At 47.3% G+C, this 24,434-nt stretch overlaps 1 protein-coding gene across 1 annotated transcript in view; it reads right to left on the bottom strand.

Annotated features, from left to right (window-relative positions):
• SLC17A8 (solute carrier family 17 member 8) overlaps positions 1–24,434 on the bottom strand; it is a 332,347-nt gene that overhangs the window by 33,543 nt on the left and 274,370 nt on the right. Inside the window, exon 10 of the mRNA XM_085650684.1 lies at positions 4,256–4,366. Coding sequence (XP_085506810.1) covers positions 4,256–4,366 — 111 coding nt within the window. The remainder of the gene's footprint in view (positions 1–4,255; positions 4,367–24,434) is intronic.

Raw genomic sequence — 24,434 nt, 5'->3', positions numbered from 1 at the left:
TACAAGAGGTTTACTGTGCCACAGATGAGAAACACAGCTGTAGGCAGCAGGCACAGGCCACTTTGCAGTGTCCTGGAGGAAGTTATGGGTGCACCACTGTGTTTCCACATAAAATTAGATCAGGTAACTGATGTGTGTTTTTTTTTTTAATCAGCTGATGAGCCCTGCACTTTTCAAGCCCCAACCTACTCACTGTTATCAGTGAAGACTAGCGGCATATTTACAAGGGCATTGCGCCACGGGTGCATCACTTTTTCTGAAGCTCCGGTGGTGCAATGCGCTGCTACATATTTACAAGGCGGCACTAAGCTACTTTGTATGGCTTAATGCCACTTTGTAAACATGGCCCTCCTCTCGAGGAGAACTATTTCTCCTCATTTTGTGCTCTTTCTATGTGTGCTGCATTCAGCAGCACACATAGAGGGAGCATATCCCCATTATGCCTGTTTTTGTGCAGGAAGGTATCCCTTCCTGCACAAACACAATAATCCTTGCAGGGCAGGCACCCTTGCAGCATGGTGCAAGGGTGCATGCACTGGCGCTAGGCAACTTTTTTAGCGCAGGTGCAAAAGAAAAGACAGATGTGCGCTGTATTCTTGTAAATATGGAGCATCCCTGCGTTTTTGAAATGGTGTGGTGCAGCCAAATTGCTTGCAACGCCACACTGCACCATTTCGATGTAAATATGCCCCCAGTGTGTTACTTAGTTGAACCGATGAAACCACATCACTGCGACACCACCTTTCCATTTCTTGTGTTTGCTTTTATTTATAGCTAGTGTCATTTGTGTTAGTTTAACAGGCTGCATACAATTTAAGAATTAGAAACTAGAATGCAGTGATATGGTAAAAGAAAACCCAGAACTGCAACAATTTTGTTCCAGTGACATGGATTCATTTTGTCATCATAATACTACTGGTTATTTTTGAGATTGCAATTTAGTGGCTCCTGAGAGTTAGTATGCGCTATCTGAGTACGATAATAGTGGGTACACATTTGCGTGGGACAAGTAATTTAATAGATGTTGTTAGATAGGGGAGGGTATAAATCGAGGTCAAAATATGATATTACACCTGTATGAATGGGTTCCTATAATTAGCAGTGTTAAGGGTAATGGTGTGTTAGAGTGAACAAATGGTAGTTTGTGATTTCTGACAAATTTGTTTGAACTTGTTGGCATTAATGAAGAAATGTTTGTTAAGGAATAGGGGTGACAGAGTGCAGATTGGTTGACTTTGTAGTGAAAGAAAGATAGTGCTCATGCTTACCAGTGTCCACTCCACCTGCAATTCCCACAAGGCTTTCAAGCATGTAGTATAACAACACATTCTCCTCCCAGGGCATGATGTTGAGGGACCTAGGAGATCCATTATCAGTTGCCTGGGCAATTGGTGTGCCATGGAAGTGAGGGAATGGGTCTTCCCCACATGTTACATCAACGTTAGTTGATGTCCTTTTGTGAGCATCCAGTGTGGGAGAAAGCATTCACCTCATTCATCTTTTTCACAATTCTGGCCCACAGTTACCTTGTCTGTCTCATGGATGTTTTCTGGACCTGTGCTTCAAATAACTGGTGCTCAATTATCTCCTCTACCATCACAGTTAGCTCATTTACTGAGAATCTAGGTTGTCTTCAACAGACATGTTTGAATATTGTCGGCAAAGAGCTTTGATGCTGCTGCACGTTGCGGGTAAATGGTTTGTGTGGTTTCAGGAGCATCTTTTGTAGTGGGAATTACAGGTGTTGTTGATGAGTTGATTTTGATCAGGTTTATTTTGGTGTGCATGTCCGTCAACATTGACAAACGAATCTTCCATCAGGTGCCCCATCTGCCATTGCTGTTCTCTGTTTCAAGGGTACCTCCATCTCACCCTGACGGCATTTAACTCTACATACCAGCATTTACAGAGGGCTGTCGGATGACACAGGACAGGGGAAACAGATGGTCCTTTCTCTGTCATGACAGATGGCAGTCTAACGGTCAGCCACATCACTAAATACGCAGATAGTTAACTTGTTGTACCTGCCTGCAAAGGGATGTCTGAGGGGTCCATGGGACCCACTTTACCCCCTGCAGAGGGCTGCTCCCAGGAGGCGCACTAACAGTGAACTACCTTTTCAATGACGCACTGTCAGTGCGTCTCCTGAGGGCTGCTTTGACTCTGTTACCGCGTCTGTAATATGGCGCGGACGCAGAGTCAAAGGAATTCCCTCATTTGCATAGGGAACGCCCCTATGCAAATGAGGGAACACCCTCTGAAGGTAGCGCTGGCGCCTTCAGTGCGCCAGCGCTATCTGTATTATAGAAGGGGATGCACAAGCATCTACGCCCCCTTCTATAATACCAAAGTGCCCAGGGGGAGGGCTAAGCGGGCGCAAATGCCCGTTGCGCCCCCGGGGTCCTTATTGTAATACAGCCCCAGAAAGATGAATATTCTCACTACAGCAACCTAAATTCACTTGATAGCACTTCAGAGACTGAATCTACTCTCTGACTTGATGAAGCTTGTTGAATATCTCCTTGAGGGAATCAGGAGTAAGATGATCCACTGCTTTACTGTGAAAAATAAAGCACCCGTAATGTTTCACCATGATGGAAGTTTAGGTATTTGAGCTTCAGGGAGTGGTAAGATCTGTCCACTTCTAGAGGCTAAGGAGAGCCGGACAAGAAAGCCAACCTGGTTATCCTTCTCAAAGATTTAAGATTTTTCACAATGAAATGAAATAAAAGCAACGGGCATATACCAAAAGGTGTCAAGGCGCCAGATGCAATATTTGATCTTCTTCTGCCACCCACTAAAAGCCTCTCTTTTACCTTTTATGGCCCCCAAGAGAGTCTTGGTGAGTCCAATGAGAAGTGAGGACCTTAGAACCTGTTTTGATTTAATTGACAAATGGATAACTGCATGGAATGAATATTAAGTGGCCGATTTTACTATTTCAGAAATCTATCCATGTTTAGGACAGACCACATGGAATTCTGGTTTGCCAGTCATTTATTACTTTGGATGTTTTGAATAATTCAGTCCACTGTTATGGGATTGAGTTCATGTAATGTGTAACCTGAATCACATTCTAGCCCAAAAAAATAAGAAATAATAAGATCTTTAAAAAGGACCATAGGCTGGTTCAATCTTTTTGGCCTCAGGAGCTGGGTCTCCCTACTACTCCCAAAAATGCGGTGAAGAGCCTCGGCATTCGATGAAGATCTCCCAATGAAGCCTTAGATTGGAGCAGTGACTCCTTCCTGCTTCTTTCAGCTCCGCCGAGGAATCTTTCCTCAGTTGAGGCCATCATTCAGATCGTAATGTTGTGATGTCCCTTTTTGATTACGCCAGTGCTCTCTACTTGGGTCTGCCTAAGGGACTGAGTTAAAGACTGAAGCTCGCCCAAAACCAAGCAGCCAGATTGTTCTATCAACAACCAAGCTACTGTCATAATAAACCTTTGCTAAAAGAACTGCACTGGCTCCTAGTTGCTCAGAGAACCTTGTTTAAAACAGGATGTATGATCTTTAAAATCCGCCATTGGTAAAAGCCCCACCTTTGGACCATCCAAAATACGAAACTACACCCCCGGCGTAATCTCGAATCAGCACACCACAATCTCTTAGAGGTTCCCAAATTCAATAGGAAAAGTTGGGGGGAACAAAGTTTGCAGCACTAGCTACTAGCGCCTGGAACTCTTCCCCATACAACAATAGGGCCGGCACTCCTTACGAGCATTTCTGAACCCTGTTAAAAACATGAATTTTCAAACAGGCCTACGATTAATTGTTCTTTTCACGTTGCTGCTAGTGCTCTCAGCGCCAAGAAACTGTCTGGTGAACATGCGCTCTAGAGGTCCCTTATAATATAACATAAGATAACAAAACACGTGGTCTGATTAATTGGCACTAGTTAAGTCCAAATGATACATATCAAAACCATCAGCAGTCGCATCCGGTATGCCACAAAAATCTACCCTTATCCATACTCCTCATAAATATCCATGTTAATCTGAACATATCCTGTTTATACAGCTAGGCGTCACTTTCACACACATATGCAGTTCAATTCGTATTGTACCAATATAGATTGAATGATGGTTGGTAATTTTGTCTTCGGTTCTATTTACTACATGATAGCCAAATGGGTTGTATTGTATTAAGAACGCAATTGAAATTTTAGATTTCAGTGCTATCTTTTGGATGAGATTCTTGGTTCTTAATGTCATATTAACCAACAACGGCAAAGATTTGATAGCAACGTTTACCTGAGATAGCAAATCCACTAAATCCTACCGCCAGCACTAAGAAGGAAATGGCCACGGGTTTTGTGTGGGAATATCCGACCACCAAAAGCAAGGTTGCTTCCATTCCAAAACCTGTAATTTAAACACAGTTCCCATTAAATACAGCATTGTAATTAACATTGATGATAAACACAACTTGAGCTACTAGAGGTAAACAAAAGGCTCTCAACTCAGCAAACTCAAATGTGAGTGTCGTGAGCTGATCTGTCTCTGTGCGGACATTCCAACAACAGGTATCTTTTGCCAAAAGAATAAAGACGCTATTTGTAGTTTGCCAGAGTGGCTACTAAAGCAGTCAGGCAGTAGAGACTCTAACTTTGACAGACTGGAAACACCCTTCCCATCCCACTGAGACTTCTCTACTCCTGTGGTGGTGAATTTTCAATGAAAGTCCTCCAGATGAGGCTGGCGGAGCAAGGGAGTAGCAAGAAAGTTAAAACACCCCCCACTTCAAACCAAAGTTTTTACGGCACCAAGTAAACAAAACAAGTCATCACGTCCTTCCCCAGAAGAGCTCTCTTACCTCTTTCTTCCAAGAATCTACCCATTCATCCTTCCATCCACCTGCTGAAATCCACAATTTCACATTTTAATTCTGTCAACCATTCATCCTTTCATCTATAATACAGTCTTTTACCATTCCTTCCACCCATCCGTATCCAAACCTATCCATCCATCCTTTCACTTATCCAGCTCTCCATCCACCCTTTCACACATCCATCCATTCATCCTTTTATCCATCGATCCTCCCTTTTATTCATCCATTCTTTCACTTATCCATCCCCCCTTTCATCCATCCACCCTCCCTTTCATTCTGTTCATCTCTCCACCCTTTCACTCAACCGATCCACATTTTCTCATCATCCATCCTCGCTTTTATTCATCCATTCTTTCATTTATTCATCCACCCTCACATTCATCCATCTACCCTTTCACCCATCCATCAATTCTTTCTCTCATCCATCCTTTCACTCGTCCATCCACACATCACCCTGCCACTCACCCATCCTATCCCATTCATTCTTTCACTTACTGAACCAACCAACCATCCACTCTTTCACGTTATTTATGAGCCTTTGTCTGCCGAGTTGCAGACAGAATAGGCCCAACAAGAGCTCCATCCCGCTGTAGCTGCTAAAGCAGGGGGTTAGCTATGCCCCTGATGGTAAGTAAATTAAACATTAACATGAATGTGAAACCTTGCAGTAAGCAGGCTTCAAACATATGCTCCTAAATGGCTAAATCAGGGGTAATAGCACTGAACCCAACTGAGTAACTCAGTTAAGCAGTGTCATATTACCTATATTACCCACACTACTCTAAACAAGAGCCTTAGACTCGTACAGTCAGCACTAATGTGAAAAATGATGAAAAGCTATTGCCCTGTTTTCCTGCTGGCATAGAAGAGAATGGAGAACACCTTTTGTTACAGTCCAAATTACCTAAAAATGCTTGCAAACCTCTGGCAAAAAGTGAAACAAATAGAAGGTTCTCTATTTCTACATATAACATTATGCATGAACCACAATCAATTTGCCACATTTCTTATTTTCATTGCAGCATAACTGGGACTAAACCATTGTTTTCATTCTTTAAAAAGAAAAAATGCCCATCATGATTTAGGGTTTATGTTAATCAAAAAGATATTAAATATGTATAATTATTCGTAGGCCAACAATGTGATACATCGTGTAAAGTTCCTTCAACCAGATTTATATTACTTAACTGGTTTCCTTCAGAGCGCCAGAGAGCTGCTTACATCGAAGCTTTCACTGCTCTCTCAGGCTGCAGCCAATCAGAATCTGCAATAGGTCATGGCACCCAGTGTCACATGCATAAGAAAGGAGCCCTGGAGGTTGCAGCCCAACACAGGCCACTCACAAATAGCACAAATGAGCCTAGGGGCAGCTGGTCTCGTGCATACAGTTATGAGACAACACAGCCAGTGCTGTGGCTGTGTATTGGAGTCACATTTAAATCGAACTGGTGAGTTTGAATCCCTGCAAACTAATCTCTTTTTGCCTAACAGGACTCCCTAATACCACGCCCGCTCCAGCTGACAAAGCGGGGGGAGGAGGTGCGCTTCCAGTTGAAATGTAATGGTGTCTGGTCCACCATATCATGTCAGCCTCTCTGCATTAGTGTTTTAAATGGCCTGTTAAAAATGGGAAATTTTTCATTTATATTTTCCTGTTCACGACCATCACGGTTGAAACGGTTGTTGTGAACAAGAAAAAGGTCAAAAATAAATATTTTGGTGTTCTATATATGAGACTTTTTCGAAAATTAGAAAAGGTTTGGGCACAAATAAAAATGAACACATGCTAGCAGAGGATCATCTTGTCATGCTTACATTGGTCTCTACTATTACATTGTCTTAAACATATGTTTTTTTGTTGCCACATGCATATGCAGAAATGTGTCCATACTGCCCGGCTCACACTTCCTGTGTATTACTCAGTAATACTGCATCTAGTATGCAAATGTAACTTTTGCAGTAGGTCAGCATATACGTTTAACAATCATAAACTCTTAGAAAATACTTACACTCACTAGATGATTTCATCAGTGATGTTACTGACCATGCCATTAATGATGTAATATGTGAGGTCATAAGCAGTGCATTGCGGGGGCGTAGGTTACAGTTAACTCAGGAAACAATAACTGCTAAAATGTATTGGTTTTGTACAAGTGAAATCTGAGCCAAACTATAACGTCCCTGTAAACTTTCATTTTTCAGTGAATTTCTAAGGTTTTTTTAAATTCTGTTTCCTAACTATAACGTCCCTGTAACCTTTGTTTTTTTAAGTGAATTTCTAAGGTTTTCCAAATTCTATGTCCTAACTATAATGACCCTGTAATCTTTGTTTTTTTTGTGTGACTTTCTATGGTTTTTTAACTAGTAGTCACGTTGCGAGTAGTGAGAAAAGGGACGGGCCTCTCACCAGCTCTCAGGAATGCCACTGTAAGGGACTTCCTGAAGGTAACAGGAGGGCTTCTTGGCCCCCAAGGTCCCTCAGCATCCAAGAGAACTTTATCCTCCAACCGGTAGTGCTCTAGGAGGCATGTTTGCAGAGTGGTGGAGAAAGGGTATGTGGCCTCTGACAACCTCTCAGCAATCCCGCTGTATGGGACTTTCTGGAGGTAACAGGAGGGGTGGTTGGCCCTCAACTACCATCTGGAGTCAAGGGGACTTCATCCCCCAACTAGTAGTCTGCCAGGAGGTGCGTTTGCAGAGTGGTGGAGCAAGGGGACATGGCCTCCAACAACCTCTCAGCAATCCCGCTGTGTGGGACTTACTGGAGGTAACAGGAGGGGCAGTTGACCCCCAAGGACCCTCTGGAGTCAGGGGGACTTTATCCCCCAACCAGTAGGGTGCCAGGAGGTTTGTTTACGTTTACAAAGTGGTGGTGAAAGGGGGCGGGGTCTCTAGCGATTTGCAGTCTGGCTTTGTTTTTTTGTTTTTTTCTTTTATTTATTAGGGGTGGGGGTGCTGCGTCGCTTCCCTCCCAGGCTGATTTCAGCCCTGGGGACCCCATAGCCTGGGGCCCCAGACTTTAAAAATTAAATAAAACAATAAGGGGTGGGGAACCCAGGTGCCTGGCCTCTATTTTGGGTGCCCTGGGAGAATGTGTGAATCATTCAGCATTCCGTCTATCATTTTTGCTGTTACACTTTTCGCCCTAAGTGGGACTGGTATGCCCAGACATGGGTCCCTTGCTCATTGTGCCACTGGATTCAAGCTAGCCTGGCTGATGGAGGGTGACATACCCCGAAACCGGTCCCAGGATGCTTGTTTCCTGTCCAGGGAGGACCTGACTTGGCAGTTCAGTCTGGACTGTTCCCATGAGGCACAGGGTCAAGACTGATTTGCATATGGCTGGGTCCAAACTGAGTGGCACAGTGGGCAAAAGAAAAATGAATTTAACCCAGATCTCTTGACTGGGGAGGATGTGTGAATCATTCAGCATTCCGTCCATCATTTGTTGCAGTTCCACTGGTCCCACCCAGGGCACCCACTGAGTATAAATGGGGACCGAGGGGGAAGCCTGAAGGCCCTCATGGTCCCTGACGGCGCCCTGCCTCCTGCGGGAGCCGCAATTGCTTTTACACATAGGGTATTGCTAAACATGCAGCTCCCTCTGTGTAAAAGCAATTTTACTACGCTTCTAGCAAGTGAGAGTATTATTTATGAGTACAGTTTGCTATGGCTTGGCGGGAGCGTTAAAGAGAATCACATATAAAATGTGAAAGGATCATGTTAAGATTTCATATTGCTTTTTGTAAATCACTTGTTTGTTTTATATCAATACAGGGCTGATGAGTTTAGGAGTGGCTCAGTGTAGCAGCAAATCGATGCTACTTGCTAGACACACTGTAGAACAGTGACAGTTTTGTGACACAAATCTCACTACATGAGAGCGAAAGAGTGGGAAATCGTTTGATCAAACAAGGACAAAGTGGATGACATGCCAAAGAGATACGTAGAAAGGCAGAGCAACCTGAGGGACAGAACAGCCAGCTGAGTGCATTTGAGAGACTAGCAGCGCCATGGGGGGAATAGTACCATAAGAGGGGCAGATGGAGGGGGCAGTGAGCTGAGAGGCAACAGAGGGGGTAGCTCTGAGTAAGCGCAGCAACCTGATGGATAGTAAAACAGTGACCTGAGAGGTGTTTCATAGGAGGTGGAAGCGTTCTGACAAATAGCCAAAAGAGAGAGGGCTGTAGCAACCTGCGAGGGTAACACCTGGAGTAACAACAGTGCACTGAGGAGAAAACTGCTCCTGGAGAGATGGTTCACAGGAAGAGGGCTGTCCCCTGAGAGAAGTCGGCACACAGAAGGAGAAGCCATAACAATACCCGGAGGGGTTTTAGAGACAGGGATAGCACCATAAAATACACCATAGGAGAGGGCTGTGCCACACAGAGAGTATTACTGTAAGCAGGAAGCCTGAACAGCACCCTGAGAAGGGCTTCACAGGAACACTGCATCAGCATTTCAAAGGGACTGTAACTCATTGAGGGGACTATCACGGCTATGGAGCAGCACACTTAGATAAAGATGCACCTAGAAATGTAATTTTCAAGGAGGTTAATGAATCTCAAGAGAAGGTAGCACACTGAGAATGTAGACTGAACAGTAAGCTGAGAGAGTGTTCGCAGGAAAGGAGAAGTGTTTTAAAAACAACACCAGGGTAAGAGGGCAGCGACGCATTTGGAAAGCAGCACTAGAAGAATTGTACTCTGAGACAGGTGTCACTGGGAATGGGTAACAGATTAATCTACATTCCAAGAGGGTTTCCCATGGAGGGGAAGGCACATAGAGACAGTGGTTCCATAAATATACAACTAAAACAGCACCCTGCAAAGGGTTTACCAAGGACGGCTCATTACCCCATGAAAGGCAGCACCATGAGAGGGCTTCTATGGGAGGTCAATGCCGGAGAGGCTTTGGGTAGAGTTCAGAGTGATAACAGCCCCACAATAGTATGTGTTTTTCTGGGGAAAGGGTGCATCCAGAAAGAAGCAAGCTCAGAATGGTGACAAGCCAATAATAAAGATAATGGGCCTGATTGGTTCATTGGAAAATGTGTGTCAGAGGCCATTGATCTGATTAGTGTATTATGAAAGTTATGGCAAAGGCAGTAGGACTGAGCAATTTAATATACAGTGTTTGTTAAAGCCAATAGACCTTTAATGGTGGGTTTTCAGAAGAGTGCATTAAAAGCTGCACAAGGCTGCCATCACCTTCTTGAAGCAGTAATCAGAGACAGACAAAAGGAGAAACCCTAGCTTCCTCATCTTGAACAACAAAAACTGCAGACCAACCCCTCCCCCAACCATCTACCAAAAGGCAGTGCCCAGGAAGAACTACTCAGCAGTCCTTTGCTAACAAGGTCTTGTGGAATTGCTAATCTTAACTCTGCTTCCATCCTCCTCACTTCAGAGTCTGGATCTCCACCCCAAGCCACATTAATTTAGGCAATACACTTCTATTGTCTATGGAGGCTATGCTAAAACTCCATCTAGTGTCATTCTAAACCAGGGGAATCCAAAATGGATCCCACTGCTCCCAGAAATCAGACTTGCACACCACACAGAGTCCTACTACCATACATGTGCTACAAATGTGCTGCACATACACACGCATTCAATATACATACAAAAAGTCAGCTAAAGTTCTGTGTTTCACATTACAGCAGAACTTTACACAAGAGGGGCCTGTATACCACACTTTCATTGACACTGAGAAAAGAGTCTACAAATTCTCAAAACATGGTACCCAGCCACCACCACTTTGCATAACGTACCCAGGGAAAGAACAGTAATATATTGTTTAATATGAGGGCACACTTGGGTCATCCCACCATGTCATAGGACAAGTTATGGATCTTGCATTACCAAGGACAGGTTCAGGTCTCTGCTCACACTGTAGGTTACATGATGTCAGATCCAAAAATGCATAAAATACCTTTTTACACATGCAGTCGGGCAACCATGGCATTGGGAACCACCATGCAATTTACCATGCAAGGGACTTTCCCATCCCAAAAGTCCTGCTTTTGACTTTTCAATGTTGGCAGAACAGAAGGCTCCAGTTTTCTAGTTAGGATTTAGTGTCTTTAAGCTGCGGGAAACTGGTGTGAAGAGTTACTTACTGCAACCCAAGATACCTTCTCAAGTCAAAGCGGAAAAGAATAAAGGGAAGGAAAATGCATGAATACGATGGTCATATGAACTCCATGTCAGTTAAAAATAAGTTTACCCAGACTAAACAAGGACGTTAGGGGCTGCTAAAGGCAGTAACTGTTAACCCTAGTTTGTCCTTTGTTACCCCAGGCACTGCACTTGCAACAATGGGAGGGTAAAATATTCAGGTGAGTTTCAGAATATTTGAAATTCACCCATATGTTTTTCCCACCTGTGGAGTGGAATCAGAGTTGGATGTATGACGTTACAACGCATACTTTTACAACGCATGCACTTACAACGCCATTTTTACAACGCAACATCCACTACAATGCATTCCATTACATCGCATGACACTACAACGCATTTTAAAAAACTACCTTTACAACGCATTCCATTACATCGCATACTACCTTTACAACGCATACCATTACAACGCATAATGTTACATTGCATTTAAGGTAAGTATTGGATAGTATAGGGGTAAATATTACTATTCTAACTCCAGGGGGTGCAACAGTAGGGTAAGTGTTGGATAGTATAGGGGTAAAAATTACTATTCTAACTCCAGGGGGTGCAACAGTAGGGTAAGTGTTGGATAGTGTAGGGGTTAAAAATTACTATTCTAACTCCAGGGGGTGCAACAGTAGGGTAAGTGTTGGATAGTGTAGGGGTTAAAAATTAATATTCTAACTCCAATGGTATGCATTGTAATGGTATGCGCTGTAATGGTATGCATTGTAATGGTATGCGTTGTAGTGTCATGCGTTGTAAAGGATGTTGCGTTGTAATGCCTGCGTTGTAAGTGTAGTGCGATGTAATAGTTGCGTTGTTAAGGTTGTTTCCCATCAGAGTTACTCCTAGGATGAAAGAAATCCCCACAAAGTTGCTTTTAGGGGCACTGTGAGGTTTAAGTCAATGTTTTACCTTAATGGTAACTGCATTAAGGTAAATATATTTCCCAGACTCTTGATAATGCTCTTGACAGCAACTTCCCCATCATGAAATCCTGCATGCAGGGCCTGTCTACAGGGTCCTCCTGGTGCTCTAGCAGGCAGGCACCATGCACAGGCCGGGACAGTTGCTTTCATGCAGTATCAGGGGACAGAGGGTGTAATTTATCTGATTCAATTACCATTTACACTTTCTGACCCTGACAGTGACGAGTTCTTTTTGCATTTTTGTCGAGTTCTTTTTGCATTTGTCACCCTAAGTGGGAAGGAAATGCCCAGACGTGGGTCCTGTGCTCTCTAGGCCACCAGATTCAAGCTAGCCTGACTAATGAGGGGTGATACCAGAAAACTGGTCTCAAGATGCTTGTTTCTGGTCCAGGGAGGACTTGGGCACACAGTTCGGGCTGGACTGTTCCCATGGGAGCAAGGTCAAGATTGATTTGCATATTGCTGGGTCTAAACTGGAATGGCGTGGCAAGCAAAACAATGATGGATTTAACCCAGATCAGTGACTGGGGGGTGAATGTTTGATTTGTTCAGCATTCCGTCCTTCATCTATTCTTTCTTTTTGCTTCTGACAGTGAAGGGTGGCACATGGATACCTCGTGCTGTGCATTTGTCACTGCCCAGCAGTGGCGGCGACTCTGCTAAGGCGAAGGAGCATTGCCCCACTACTTTAAAGCAGCACAAAAGAAAAAAGAAAATGTTAATAACAGAGCGTTATGATCATTTTATTTTTTGCATTGCAGTTGCCGCAGCACCAGGATAGTGTGGGGCAGGGCTGGGCTCCGCGTGTCACAGGGAGGAAGAGTGGATGCTTCTGCTGCACCTACAGTGCATATGACTGTCATGCGCACCTTGCATATTCTCCACCCAGGCTGAATTACAGCCTGGGTGGAGAACATGCCCAGGCTTCCACGCTCTCTCTGAGCACCGCACCACAGTGCACAGACTAATCATGACGCTGTTATCACCAGGTTAGTTATTGGTCAGGGACGTTTGGAAGCCTGCGTGCTTCATGTTTGTGGTTCCTGACCTGCGGAGGAGAGATGGCGACTTGCAATGGCTGGCGACGACACCAGCAGGTAAGTTTTATTTTTTTCTTTATTTTGCCCCACCCCCGTCCCCATCTTCTACCACCGCCACTGCTGCCCAGATGAGGAATTATTATGCTACAGGACATTCTACTGGCATTTTTCCTTTTTTTCAATGGTTTGTTCACGTGAAACCAGCGAAAACGGGTGGAATTGTCCTAAGATTTTCATCTAATTACTGCACAGAAAAAAGCCATTCGCCACCCCTACTTGCAACCACTGCCTAACCTTAATCGATGCATTCCGAAGTGTTTGTCAAATAAGGTTGCATGTTTTGAGAAATTCAAATCATGCAGGAAAACACAACATTGAGAAAAGGCACTCTGTTTTTATCACATGGAAAACAAGCAACAAATACTATTCAACTTTAATATTGCTAGAAGTAGTTATTCTGTTTGCACCAGGAAAGTGCCCCCTACTCCGCTGTGTTGTAACACTGCCACTGCGCTGTGGTGTGATTTCCTGTGCATCCATATCCAAAAGAGGCCCACAATTTTTAATTAAAATCTTGAACTAAATTTTAATTATTCACTGCCAATCTCATGTCAAACTTACTGAAATGTTATTAGTGCAATTAAATGTTAATCTTTCCTGTGCCATGGAAATCGTTCATTCTTCTACTGCCGGAAGAATCTGGGAGTTTGTGTGGATAGCTCCCTCTCCTTTGACGCTCACGTGAAATCAATAGCAGGCACCTGCTTCGGATTGTTACATGGCCTAAAGCCCATTCTAGGACTTTTTGGTCCTCACACCCGGCAGCTGATTGTCCAATCCACTGTCCTGCCTAGATTGGACTATTGTAATGCGTTGTTCCTTGTCTCTAATAAGTCAGTGATCAAAAGTCTCCAAAGTGCCCAGAATGCTGCAGCCCGCGCTTTGTTCGTGCTCCATAAGCACTCTCACGTCTCTGACCTCCTTCGCTGGCTACACTGGCTGCCAAAAGAACTGAGGATCTACTTTAGAGTTCTTTGCATCACCCACAAGATTTTTTCAGGCCTCTGCCCTAGGATTCTGAGTGACTTTTGTCTCCCTTATGCACCAGCCCGTGCTTTGCGCTCAGCAGATCTCCTCCATCTGGCCCGCTCATTCAAGGCGATGGCGCCTGCCCTTTGGAACTCCTACCTTTCCCTACATGTAGCATCTCTGACCACTGGGCCTTTAGAAGGGCTGTGAAGACTTGGCTACTCTCCAATCAGTAAGCTGCTGCCCCTATTCTACTCTACCACACAGTATAGCACTGGGATGCCCCATTGCTGGGGTAGCCATGCGCTTGATAAATATTTTAACATAACATAAATTAACATAACATATTCCACCATTAAATACTCTGTGCATTGAACATTACTTGATGGTTACCCCTATGCATTTTGTGGACACTCCTTCTCAGCAGGTTCTGTCTTGAGTAAAACAATCTTTCACCTTGTTTCAGGTTCAATCCTGGATTGATAGGTGCTCCTCTCCAGTCTAGGAGCCACATTGCCAGCATGATGTTACAGTCAACAAATTCTACATTACATAATTCCTGAAGTATAACCAGAGGGCGCCACCACTGGCTTTTTTGGGAATAGACGTCAATGAAATTGAACCTTCCAGTACGTATTCGTTTTATAAATGTAGGTCTGCGAAGGGTAGCAGTGTCAGTGACTGTTGTCAAAGCAGGCAGTGGACTGCATTAGTTGTTGAAGTGAGTGGCTCCAGCAGTGGTCCAGTACCTGGAGGGTGTGGCCAATGCCAAGCGGAGATGGCAGCTCGGCGATAAGCTCTGCTGTGAGCCCTCCTCCTTTCTTTCATTTCCAGCATCTTCCCAGCTCCCGTGCATTGAGACACCTGTAATGTCTTTGGCCCTAGGCCTACATGCAGTAGAAATAATGACACAGGGCCCTTTTAGTAACAGGGTCACTTCACTCGTGATGACTGTGATGGATGGGTGTCGTGTACTTGTGTGTCCAGCCTTCTAGGGAGTTGCTGGTAAACCCAGAGGCAGCTGAGACACTCGAGTAAACACCACTTGGTGCATCAGGCTCTAGAATTGTGCAGCGGGAAGACAGCAGACATGGGCTGGTGACTCGGACTGCAGCAGGACATCTTCACTTGCACTCATAATTTAACCTGAGTGGCTCCGGACACAAATCCTGGCTTGGAGACATCTACTGCACTCTAGCAGTCTACCAGCGGAAACTTGTCGGTTGGTTTGAAGTTGCTCCACTCCGCTGACTTTGAGGATGATCTGTGGTAGGTCATAATAGTTCATAAAGTGTCATGAGCGTGGTTGGAGTCCATGGTAAAAGTTTACAACTGTGTTGCCTGATAAGCAGAAGCCTCCATTAGACGACCTTGCTGCATCCTAGAGTCAGTCAGTGGGGCACTGTCAGGTTCAACTCTCCCACCATGGGGAGGCCCCTTATCTGGGTTGCCATAGGACTGCGTGTTGACTGCACTGGGGCTGCATGTGTGCCTATGTGGGGGCAGCTTCAAAGCCACAGAGGAGCCAGTGTCTAGTCGCTTGCACAACCACAGGGGTAGATTGATCTTGGTTAAAGACATGCTATGCAAGTCAGGGCAGCGGCTAATCTTTGGTTCTTCTTGTCAGTTGGCATGGCAAAGGTATGGGACTCCGGTCCACGTGTTCAGTACTCTGGGGATAGTAGTGTTTGACACACTTGACACAGACTGGCGTGTTGGCATGGCCAGCCATGTGGTGAATCTGGACACATTTAGTAATGACTTGCCATGGTGGATACAGGCCTTCATTTTTGAGTCGATCACCTGGAGTGGGGGTGGCCAGGCGCTTCCATTTACTTTGGGGAGACATGTGAATCCATGCGCTTGGATGTCATGGGCTGCTGAGCCATCAGTTACAGTGGTGTGATGGGCAAGCTGAGAATCGTGAGGCAGAGACTCTGCTTACACATGCTTGCGGCTTACTCTCGGTCTCCAGCTGGGCAGTTGCCAGGTCATTCTCGGGTTGTCACCCACTTCACTTGCTGTTGGTGTGTCCGGATGCACTCCTTCAGCAGCTCAAGTTTTCTTCAACCTTAGGGCCGGCCACTCACAACTTTCCCTCCTGAACTTGGTCAGTCATTAGATTCTTAGCGTAGACCATCCAGTCGCACTTCCATATTTCCTGCTGGGTGCGGTGGCATGCACATGGCAGTGATGTTGTGGTATCTTTGAACCTGTATGACAGGTGGTGACAACTTGCTGGGAGCGAGGATGTCTGAAGGGACTTCACAGCCACATATCTTTGTCTTGTTGAGGCTCTTCTTCACCCGTGACATCTGCGGTCGGGAGCATGGATGCCGCCTGACTTAGACAGCCGATGCTCCGGAATGGACGGTCGCACTGGGAAGCGTTGGAGAGAGACGCGGTTTGCGCTAGCTCTGGCTTGTATTTGGTTCTCCCATTGAACTGTCTCCAGGGACAACAATTCTCCATGGGGGCTGTCTGGTGTCTCTGGGAGCGCCCTTGTTTTGTGGCGGTGTGAGTCCTCGTTCTTCTCCCCTCAGTCTCTCCACCGCACCTGTGGTCATCCAGTTCTTCTTGGTGATAGTATTGTCACTCTTCTTTGCGTAAACCTCTTGATGGTCCGATCCCTTCCTCCGGTGTCTTCGCAGTGTTCCTCTACCAGGATGGCAGATCACCTTCTCTACCTGAGGGCGTCATGCCACCAGCCTGCGCCATTGTGGCGCCTGTTCCTGCCTCCATTCAGGTATGCTTGGTGGGTCGGTCACTTCGTGTGAGGTGCTCCTTGCTTGCAGTGCGATGTGGCATCTGGCCACGTGTTGCATGTCTTTGGAGCACATGTTGTGGTGGCAGCTTGCAATGGGGAGTTTGCGACTCTCCTCTTGCCTGTTTTGGGCCACTGGTGACTCCATCTTGAAGCAGTGTGGGGGATGACACTCTGTGCTGTCTTTGGCCCACTGCGGGGCTTCGCTGGAGCAGTAGAGATGTAGTGGATCTCCCTCCTGCATTCAGCATTGTTTCTTCTCTGTGGAGAGGTCTCTCTCTCCTGGGCACCTGCAAGTGTTGTCAAGTTTCTGGGTGCATGCGTCGCGCACTTCAGACTCTGCGCTCTCGGTCCTTCTTCCAGGAGCTCTCTTCTGGCACTTGGGGTACCCATTTTGTAGCTTGTGGTGCCATCAGACAGACACTGGGGGTTGTGCGCACAGGCCATGTTCTCCTTGTACCTTTATGGCGTTTGCCAGCTTTCAGTCCCCTTGCCTTCACTGGATTCTTGGCAGCATCCTTGGCTGGGCAGCTTGCACTTCTTGGGGCTCTTGCACTGGGGTATACAGTCTGTTGCTGCAGTATGGGAAACGGGAAGCCATGCACGCCAGTTCATGCAGGGGCAAAATTGGCTGTTGTATAACTTCATGTTGGAGCCTTAGACCTTTTCCAGTGTTCAGGCTCATAGTTGAGCATGGGACCCACTGGTGCCAATTGTTCTGTTGAGGCATGAGCCTGGATCCTCCCACCAGGAACAATTTTTCATTCTGTTGAGTCTGCCACTGCGGACAGTTTAACGGTGCAGCAGAGCCTCTTAAGCAGCCTGTATTTGCTCGTGGGGGCACTGCTAGCTACTTGCTCAGGCTAGACAGCATCTTCCCTTTTTATATATGTATATTTTTTTTGTTTTGCTGAGCTCTGTCAGGGTAGCTTCGTTTGGTGGCATTGCAGGATGCTGGTTGCCCTGTTTTTGTTTTTTTGAGTGTGGGCACAGCAGAATCTGATGCAGAGTATTGCCAGCTGCAGTTTCCACAGATGTGAGCAACACCGGGGCTGGTCCTCTGCAGGGGCGGCATGTGCCTCGTGCCAGTGTGTATCCTTTCGTTGAGGCCGCCTGGAGATTCCTGGGTGTGGTGCACCACACCAGCACTAGGTGGTGCTGTGTTCAGGCCTCAACAGTTTCTGGATGCCAGTGCAGTGAGCCACCGCCAGGTGGAGCCAGTCACTTCCTGCACATGCGGCAGCCTGTACAGAAGATTGCTGGGTTAGGTACACGGGCCTGCAGATTGTGGGGGAAACGTGTGCACAGGTGAGGCTGTTCTCTCAGCCACGGTGCACCAGGCAATCCGTCTGTGGCACTGCAGCCACGTGAAGGGGCACCATGGCAGCTTTCCAGATGCTGCGGGAGCTACGAGGACAGGTTCAAGGAAGACCTGGTGTGTCTAGATGGGCCAGGAACTGTTCACAGCGGCGCAGCCGCTTTGCATGCTTTTCTCACTCCAGCTCAAACTTTCGACACTGCTCACTCTAACCTCGCTGGTCAAGCTTGCCACTTTCCCTCATGAGCGCAGGTTAGCTGCTGTTAGGGCCACACCATACCAGGCATACTTCTGGGGTCTTTTTTGTTTGGCCTCTCCTCAAGGAGCCTTGTGTCTCGCATCAGCGTGCTGCTAATGGCACTACATGGGCTTCTGTGCGCTGCTCCTTAACTCGCTCAGTTTTGCATCATGCAGCAGTAGCGGCGAGGTGTAGGAGATGACAGGAGCAGGGCTCGAGTCGGGGTACCACGCGGGTGGACGGCGTCCCCCCACTTATTTTACCAGGTTTTTCCGGGTGGACGCCGTCCCCCCTGCCCAAAAGCTGGACAGCATTGTGTGAGCAGAGAGCCCGGGTGGGAGGGAAGTTTCCCGTAAATCACCAAAGATATGCTAATATTTGTAATTGGAGACTTTAAGAGGCACCGGCGGTGTGTGCAGGCTGGAGTGATTGGGAGGCGGAGCGAGCAGGCGTTGGCGGTTAACGCTTGGAATGTGTGTCCTTCTGTATCTTGTGCACTTTTGAGCACTTCGTTGCAAAGGACATCGAGGAACAGACCAGGGGTAGCAGTGCTGTGAAATGCCCCGTCATCTAAAGGCATATGAATACTCATGAGATTCCTGTTGTGACGTCACTTCCGGTGACAGCGTCCCCCCACTTCTTTTCATGAGATTCCTGTTGTGACGTCACTTCCGGTGACAGCGTCCCCCCACTTCTTTTTTTAGGACTTGTGCCCTGGACAGGAGCCTTCCTCCTGTTTGGCGAGGCTGAGGTTTGCCGTCTTCTAGGGCTGACGTGCCCACTGTCAGGGATATGCTGCAGCTTTGTTTTTCTTTATTTCGCCCTTTGCGGCCAGCTCCACTCCATTGCACCTCGTGGTGCTCTTGAGGCCAAGAGGGTGATAGGGCTGCTGTCTTACTCGCCACTCAGTGGGGGGCATCAGGGCACTTCCTTGCTTGCAGCGGAGACCTCCCATGCCTACAGTGGCAGTAGGCTCTACTGGGCATAGCAGGGGCTTGATCGAGCCAGGTGCAGCCTTTTGTCTTTTCCCGCTTCAGGGTAAGTGCTGCCTCCTTTTCTTTGCCACAGGGAGGATGCCAGCAGGGTGTGGCCTGCTGGAGCACTGCTGGCCGGGTCGTGCTGGGAGGCTGTGGGGGCGGGCACTGTAGGCAAGCTTGTGCTTTCTTGTTTTTTGCTGTATGTGCGCTCGGAATGGTCCTCTGCGGGTGGGCATCAGCAGGCCCGCAGGGCACCTGGCGCAGACCGCGAATGCCTCCTACCACGAATGCGCCCCAGGAGAAACCGCTCTTGTTTGGGGGTCTCCAGGTACATCATGGGGAGGGCGCTGCTCCCTCTTCTCCACTCTGGGGCAGATAGCTGCAGGCAGCGCCGCCGAAGTGCACTAAAGACGGCAGGGGGGGTAAACCTTGTGCCTCTGTGGACTGGTTCTGTTTCCTCCCACGTTCACAAGATTCTCTCGCCGCACGGCCGGTCAGGACAGTGGCAACTGTAGGTGCCAGGGGGGCGCCGTCTGCTTGCCAACTGCAGCTTCATATGCAGGTCACGGAAGCCAGCCTTGTGCCGCGGGCCATGCACTTGCTGCGACACATCTTCTCCTGGCACAGCTCTAAGTGGCTGTGGCACAGGTGACAGGTGTAGGGGGTATCAGAGATGTGGGTCTACATTCCCCTTGTGAGGGTCAGCAAACGTGGGGTCTGACCCGCTCTCATCGCCATTGGAATGTCTTGGGTCCTAGCCCTACATGCAGTAGAAATAATGACACAGACCCATGATTGTAGTGCCTGGAACTGGCCACGTGCACCCAGGCTCTTTTATTAACAGGGTCAAGTCACTTGTTACACCGATGATGGATGGGTTTTGAAGTGCATGTGTGTCCAGCCCTCTAGGGAGTGGCTGGTAAACTCAGTGCCTGCTGAGACACTAGAACATGCCCAGCAGAACACTACAGCACCCTCAAAAGAAAAGCAGGAGAATCTGACATGCCGCATGAGGCTGACGATTGAAAGATGCATTGTAGGAGCCCCACACAATGGCTGAAAACTCCCAGGACAGCAGGGTCAGCACAGCAGCCATATTAGGACATATCAGGGTCCATGGAATTGAAAAGGAGGCCAGTCTCAAGTATATTGGCCTCCTATTAATGAATCAAGGCGAAAGGTGGAGAGAGGGGCCACAGCCCTGCCAAGTGCCATGCTTCTCACGTCAGAATAAGACATTTCCGGCAATTTTCCCGCATCACCGCAATGCCTGAGATTGTCACACAAAATAACTGTGTCCTGGAGTGCGATTAAGCTGTGTAGTTCCAGTTCATCACTGCTAGAAGGAACGCATAAAAGCTGAGCTTGTTTTTCAAGGACCACAAGATGGCGCAAGTGTACAGCGGGAGTTATAGGAATCTGAATATATTATGATGTGGAAGTATCCTGCTATCACAGAAACTCATATGCAAGCCAAACGAACTTCAGTGATTTGAAGACCGGAACTCAAAACCACACGGCCGCCTAATTAACATGAAATAGAACCCCCTGCTCAAACCATAGTATCAAACAGATGTGGATGTCCAGCCGCAAAACGAAGCGTCTAAATACATGACAAAATCTGTGTCAGTTTAAACTGCAGTGAAAGAGGGGCCTTATTGGAGAATTGCACAGGGAGAAGGTCCCCGCTGGGGCCCCTCTCACATCCTGTAGTCGGCCTTGGGTCCCAGATCTGGATAGACTCTGTCTATTGATCATGATCTGATCATGCCATTCATTAGATTGGTTTCCATCCAGGGTGGTGCAGGCTGGCTGAGGCAGAGAGTCTCTGTTTAATGTATTGTGCCTCTGCCGCCCCGCCCAGCAACAGGTGTCCAACCTAGGCTGTGAGCTGTTCCATGCTACTACTAGGTGTGGGTGACATAACACTATTCGTGAGAAAGTGTCACTCATAGTCGTTGACTGTCACTCATAATTACACTGAAATTATGAAAATGTCACGCGTAAGCTATCGGAAACCTTGGCAGCTTTGGGACCATCAGACAAAGCAGTACAATCCCTGCAAAGGGCAAACGCTATTTGTTTACACTCTTGAAACAAATGCAAAGTATCCCAGAGGTTGAACAAATAGGAGGGCATGCCAATAAATAAAGGAGAAATACAAGGGAAGTATAGTAAAGTATTGTCACTAACACCCAAATACCTGGTATTTAAGGATCATACTGGAAGAAAGGGTCTTGACAAGACTGGACATGTCAATTTTAAATGAGACGCTTGTCTAGTTTAAAAAACAAGAGAGAAAATGTAAGAAAGCAAGAATTCAAACTTCCGTATTACAGGAGTGAGCTCCCACAGCAAAGACTGACACATAAAAGCCATTGACTCTGACTTTCTGCTAGCATAGATGCCAAAACCCTAATCTATGGAAGTCCACAGAAAGTGCTAGGTACACAAAGAGACTGTCCAATGAGAACACAGAGAGTGACTTTACCGAAGGCACTCAAGGAGAGAGAATGGCATCCAGGTAAAAGGAAAATATGGCCCAGTTAACCAAGTAGGACCTACAGTCATACAAGGTAGCTCTCCACCAGAGTGTCTGAATCATAAACAAACCTCCTTCAGGGTGCCGCCTTATTTCGTATCAGCTATGGTATGGTATAGTGTAGGGAACAGTTTATGGGGCATATTCTCAAGGACTCATCGCCGAGTTGTCGGCACTTTATTGCAGCCAAAGTGGTGATACATTTATTGCCCCATTCACAAGCTGGTGGTAACAGCCCATATCACCAGTTTACTTGCGATAGCAGCCGCAAAAACATCCCCACAGATTACCCCGGCAACTAACGCTAATGATATGCAGAGTGGGCGTTCCCGTGCAAAAAGCCGTGAAAACACCACTCCGCAACATACATAACGACCAGCCAGATCAGCGATAAGATCCCAAAACAGGCAATAAGGCGCGTTAGCAGCAGAGATTTAACACCTGCTCTTACCTGGTGTAAATTCGGATGACAACCGGCACCATAAAAGGGATCCCAGCCCAGAGCCACACCAGAATAACAACAGATGCCATGGAGCTACTGATCATGCAGCTCGGAGCCACAAGAGGGCCACAACACTCACTCACCGCCACCACCACCAGGCCCACCCCCCACGCACCCCACCCCCTGGACTACCACAGAGGCAGCGCAGACAAAGACAGCAGACCTTCAGAAAATGCACCAGCCTCACAGACCTAACACCAGAAGATGGCATTGCCCACTACAGGCTCAAAAGGACAACCATCGTCCGCATCCTGAACATCATAGCCCACAGGCTGACGGTACCAACACAGCAGACAACCAACATCCTACGCAGACAAAGCTGCTGGCTGTGCTGCATCTGTTCGCCTCTGGTACCTTCCAACCAACAACTGCCAGAGTCGGAGGAGTCTCACAGCCAGCCCTATCAAAGTTCATCACAACTGTCTTGGATACCATCATCAGCTTGGTACCCCAGTACCTTCACTTCCCCCACACTGCGCAGGAACAGCTGGAGACCAAGCAAGGCTTCTACCCATAGCTTACTTTCTACAGTTGTTGGGGGCAATTGACTGCACACATGTCTTACTTGTGCCCCCTGCCAACACTGCGCACAATTACCGCAACAGAAAGCACACGCATTCCATCAATGTGCAGGCAATAGTGGACCACCAATCTTCACCAATGTCCTCGCCAGCTACCCAGGCAGTGTGCATGATTCCTACATCTTCCGACAGTCCATCATCAACCGGCGCTTCTACGATGGCACCTACACAAATGCTCTGCTCATTGGTAAGTACCAAATAAACACACCACACACCCCAACTCCACAATCATGCAACTCACAACTCTGGTAATGCACACATTACAAACTCACATACAACATGTCAAACAACATGACCACCCACCATACACGACAGCACAACTTACTGTGGTAACCTGGGCTAGCCATGTACATGAGCCATCAACTACATGGCACCTCAGCCACACAATAGCAGAATGTAGGGAGAGGTGGGAACCAGGCATGTGCGAAGGAGGCATGTGACCCATGAATGAGAATGTAGACAATGCCAAGTGTGGCGTAGATGTGCTGGCCATACAGCTGTATGCAGACCACAGACATATCCATGTTGACATACACCGCTGGTGTTTGGAGTGTAGGGGACAGTGGACGCAACCTTGTCACCTCAGGCAGTGAGGTAGACCTGGGCCATGTAGCTGTGTCGTACCCCCCTGTGAGCGTAAGCAGAGTGAACTTGCGTACGATAGTCCAGCGTTGGGGTGTGATTAATAAACCCGGGGCTCTGGGCGTAGTAAGGTTTTGGTTTGGCCAAGGAGGTAACTAATGCGCGTGTCTCTGTTGTGTCGGCGCCACCCGTCCCGCAATGGACAATGTTGCAATGTAGCATGGCCCTGGAGTGCGGGCTCGGCCGAAGGGGTGAATGAGGGAGCGCAAGCCCACTCGGGATCCGGGATCATACATGCCAACTGTTGTGTGTGTGTCGCTATGACCACAGCATATGCCAAATTTTACCCTCAACCGCACGGCGAGTGCAGCAAGCCATGAACTTCACATCTGTGTATGCCCTATCCTTACCATAGGCCTACACACACGTAGCTATCCACCTTCAGCGCACAACATCACTTTGTCGTTGTCAGGCTTGTGGACATGCGCAGACAGGCATGACAATGGTGTGCCGTAGGGGTGCAAGTGATGGAACCGCGCTACGCACACTAGTAAATAGGCCCGGGGAGCAGCAATGAGGCTACGTAATATAATTCGATGCCGCTAATTTGCTACAAGCAGTACATGTCAGACAGGAATCACTAAGTCACACATATCACACATCAATGAACCAGTGAGCCTGCCAACACGTCATGCATGACCAACTATTGACTCATGTCTCTCTGCACTGTCACAGGGGATCAAGGATATGCACTCTGCACTTGGATGATGACACCCCTCCGAGCCCCGAACACACAAGCCCAGAGGCAGTACAATGCGGCCCACAAATGCACCAGGGGCATCGTGGAACGCACATTTGGCATGTTGAAGTCACGTTTCAGGTGCCTGGACATCACAGGTGGAAGGCTCCTGTACAGCCCAGATATCATGTGCAAGA

The sequence above is a fragment of the Triturus cristatus genome, chromosome 4_1 (assembly GCF_964204655.1).
Source record: "Triturus cristatus chromosome 4_1, aTriCri1.1, whole genome shotgun sequence".
NCBI lineage: Eukaryota > Metazoa > Chordata > Amphibia > Caudata > Salamandridae > Triturus > Triturus cristatus.
The sequence above is the reverse complement of the archived record's forward strand: the minus strand, read 5'-3'. Positions and strand labels throughout refer to the sequence as shown.